The following is a 3,656-nucleotide window of genomic DNA, read 5'->3' as shown; positions in this document are numbered from 1 at the left end:
CATGGACGAGCCATGACCACTTCAACGGATTCTAGATACATCGGCTTATATCGTGCTACTTTATGACACCTAAGTAATTTTGTTAAGTTATTGATTATGATACACTGTATGATAATGGGAGGGCAAGCAAGGACACACCATACTTGTGATCAATTGTAAACATATTAGTGGAACATGAAACACATTGATTTGAAACACTTTGCAAGAAAGATCTAGAGAAGTGATCACTTAAAGAAAGCCATAACTTTGAATATACTCAACTCTGACCTTTCTATGATGCAAAACATGAAAGTTGGTTACACCATGTCATGCATGGTGCATGCTTAAAGAGCAACAATAGTTAGTTTAAAGGCATTTTTTGGATTGCTCATAACATTTGACCTCCTTATCAACTTGCTACTTGGAAGGTCACGTGATACAGTCCCTTTAGTTTTGTTAATAATAAGACCTTTTCATCTATTTACATATCGATTCATGATGTATGACAACAATTGTGCATGCTGCATGTAGACCATTGTTTCAATAATGAAATGCTTAAGGTCTTCAGGTAGTAGGGCTCTCCAGTCTTAGACAAAATAAAAATTATTTCAAAACATAGTAAATTCATAAGTGAAGGGTGAGTTTAGGAAATGAAAAGCCTCAAAAATTGGAAAAAGAAATTTTTTTAATTTTTTATTCCAACCATCGGCGGAAGGAAGGTAGTAGCAATGTACAGTTTTAAATACATGATATGTGTATAGTCTCCCCACCCCCCCACAAAAACAAGGACTTTTTATGTAAATATAAAGAGTTGAACTTAAAGTGTGCATTGATACATTTATTTTTTTCTTCTTGGTTAGCGTTTTCTTTCCTTAAGAGCTTCTTTGCACTATGCGCACCATGTAAGTAGTGAATCTATTTCTTTTGAAGCCATTAGGTACCATTAGGTCTTCAAGTAGTATGTGCTAACGATTTCAAAAAAATGCATGTTGATTCGAATCTTGCGAGATCCTTTGAGACTGCAAGTTGTGATGCACTGGTAGGAGGGAAGAATGAAGCCACGTGCAACACGAGCAAGAGCGCTCGACTAGGAGCAAGGAATGCAATTGCAGTAGGAGCAAGAGGGGTTGGAGTCGAAACCAATCGCACAGGAGTGGACAGGGGATGGCGATCGCAACAAGAGTAAGGGGGATTGGAGTGTTCTTTTTTTGTTTTATAAAATACAACTTCGCTACCAGCATTCTAGGAGGGTGTAGTGGCTCTCAAGGTCCTCGATTGTCCTGCCCATGGTCAATCACTACTTTTGGGGGGGGTTGTTGGGGTTTTAGAGCTCCTCTTTGAGCAATAGAATTTAGGCATCTACGAAGATTCCACTAATAAAAATAAGAACCTACCAGTAGTATGTATCAAATACTCTATTTGTTTGTAAATATTTTCTCATATTTATTTCAAAACAAAATCCACACTCCGTAAAAGCACTTAACATTGTCAAGCATTTGTGAACATGCTAAAAGCTTTTGCCACATGGCTATTTTTAGCATGACAATGGTAAGTGAGATCAATACTACGCGCGCCTTTGATGCAAATCATGGCACTCAAAACACGCGGGAGAGGTAAGTTAAAACCAAAATTGTCAATGCTCCAAGGGGGGAGATACATATGTATATTTGCAGGCTAAGTATACATATAATTTGAGACTAAAACAAAGTTTACAAGACAAAAATACAGTAATCCATAAATCACCCCAATTGGTGACAGACTACAAATACAAGGGACAACAGATTCTTCTTGATCCCACACATTCCACCATCCGCTGCAAGTCACCCACCCTTCATTGTCAAACCACATAGCTGTGCTCGTATGTCGATCCACAGAGCTCTTTGCCAAGGGCATGTCCGGCAACAAATAACTCCAATCAGGAAAGAAAATCTGTTGACATCATAGATCGATATCATACGTACAGTCAAGATTATCCAACACCTTCTTTATGTTAAGAGGGGTTATGGTGGCCTTGCACACAGTGGATGTGTCAACATGGTGCTTGAAGATATTCAAGAAATTGACTCGCCCACCAACATCTGCCGTGGTGGAGAATGGCAAGGAGTTGCCGATGAAGTCGGTATAAACTCGCTTATCGGTGAGAAGGCGGTCAGCAAAAATCTTGAGAGATGATGAAATCTGTGATGTTGCACCGGCACCCATATAGCCGGCGGGAATCGGCACAGAACCCACTTGGACATCTCTGTAGAAAATATATGCAGAGCTGTTGTAATATTTGAAGGAAGCCTTATTAGGGTTTGTCACAGATACAAGGAGGCCGAGCGTGATGTTGAGGGACACTGAGGGGGGGATGTTGAGTATGACACGGCTGTCGAAATCCTCAACTGTGATGCGGTCCACATGCAATTTGGGCTTCTTGGGCTTGAACACTGTGAAGGCTAGGATGATAAGAACTACTACAATGAGTACAAGGAGGACTCCGCAAGCACCGCAGCATGCCAGGCAGGCACGGCGCCGACGCTTTCGCTGCTGCTTGTGCTGGATGTCTGCTTTCGGAGCTGGGCCATGCCTCATGGTGCTGAGTTCCAGATCGCCAGTTCCTTCCCCCATGATCGTCTGCTCAGAGGAGGGGGCGGACAACAGGAGCAAGCCTACAGAGCGAAAAACAAGGTGTCTGTGTGTGCTGTGCCCGTGCGTGTGTAGAGGGAGAGCGTGCCTGCGTATGAGTGCGCCCGCGAGAGAGAAAGAGGGTGTGCGTGTGTGCGCGCGCGTTTTCGTGTGCGCGTGAGGGAGCTACTCTCACACAAGTAGCGAATTTCTACACACACAAACTTATTACCCGATCGCTCATTAATGGTGGTCACTTGGTTGGTGCCGACTGATTATGGATACGTTAAAACTTTCACAAACGCTTAATTAAATTAAATCATTAACGATCACAAGCTCCATGGTTCCACCCCACACTTTGTCAATGCCAAGGCTCGATCCGTTGACACCGCACTTGATAACAGTTCAACCCCCCACAGTATCGATCCTGACGGCTAGGATTCTCCCTCGTATATATGGCCACTTGGAACCTTCTCTGCTCAATATTTACAAACACAGTCTTACAGAATCATGGTTACGATGCAAACGGTAACACTGTTATAATTTTCCAAACTTGCAAGGATTATTTTCTTCTATGTTTTTTTTAATTTTTCCATGGGTTTCAATTGTCTAATCGAGATTTTCAATCGGCTCAAGGCTAAGTTGAGGCAAGCCTCTCCAGAACAGTGACCCCCAACACACACATACTAGCCTGCATGATGATCTTCCACTCGACCTTTGCATAGGTTTATCTGAATTGCTCGCAAAAGATAGGTTCAATTCATAAAAAGGGTATAGAAGGAAGAGATCTCTACAAGCTTTCCTTGAGAGGCTAATTTAGGTACCCCCCACATAGGGTGGGTAATCATAAAAGAGACAGCGATTTTATATATTTGGCGTGTTGAATCTCACGCACACACGCAGAGGGTGGGGAGGTAATACATTTTATTTGCAACTGCCCCTCTCTGAGGTGCAATTAGTGGAAGCAGTAACTCAAAACAGTGACCCCCTCCTCCATGTGGGGGTTCCCTTATAAGGAGGTTATTGCAACCTCAATCATTACCACCAACGTGTGTGTGTGTGTGTGTGTG

At 42.6% G+C, this 3,656-nt stretch overlaps 1 protein-coding gene across 1 annotated transcript; it reads right to left on the bottom strand.

Annotated features, from left to right (window-relative positions):
• Positions 1–1,570: 1,570 nt before the first annotated feature.
• On the bottom strand, positions 1,571–2,917 carry LOC147419377 (uncharacterized). The gene has a single exon (XM_086505714.1). The coding sequence runs from the start codon at positions 2,587–2,589 to the stop codon at positions 1,918–1,920; it is 672 nt and encodes a 223-aa protein (XP_086361840.1). The 5' UTR covers positions 2,590–2,917; the 3' UTR covers positions 1,571–1,917.
• Between the last annotated feature and the right edge of the window lie 739 nt (positions 2,918–3,656).

Source organism: Adiantum capillus-veneris, chromosome 29 (assembly GCF_014529385.1).
Source record: "Adiantum capillus-veneris isolate H3 chromosome 29, ASM1452938v2, whole genome shotgun sequence".
Taxonomy (NCBI): Eukaryota; Viridiplantae; Streptophyta; class Polypodiopsida; order Polypodiales; family Pteridaceae; genus Adiantum; species Adiantum capillus-veneris.
The sequence above is the reverse complement of the archived record's forward strand: the minus strand, read 5'-3'. Positions and strand labels throughout refer to the sequence as shown.

Excerpts from the sequence above, each read along its gene's own strand:
- LOC147419377 (XM_086505714.1), bottom strand. The coding sequence starts at position 2,589 with ATGGGGGAAGGAACTGGCGATCTGGAACTCAGCACCATGAGGCATGGC.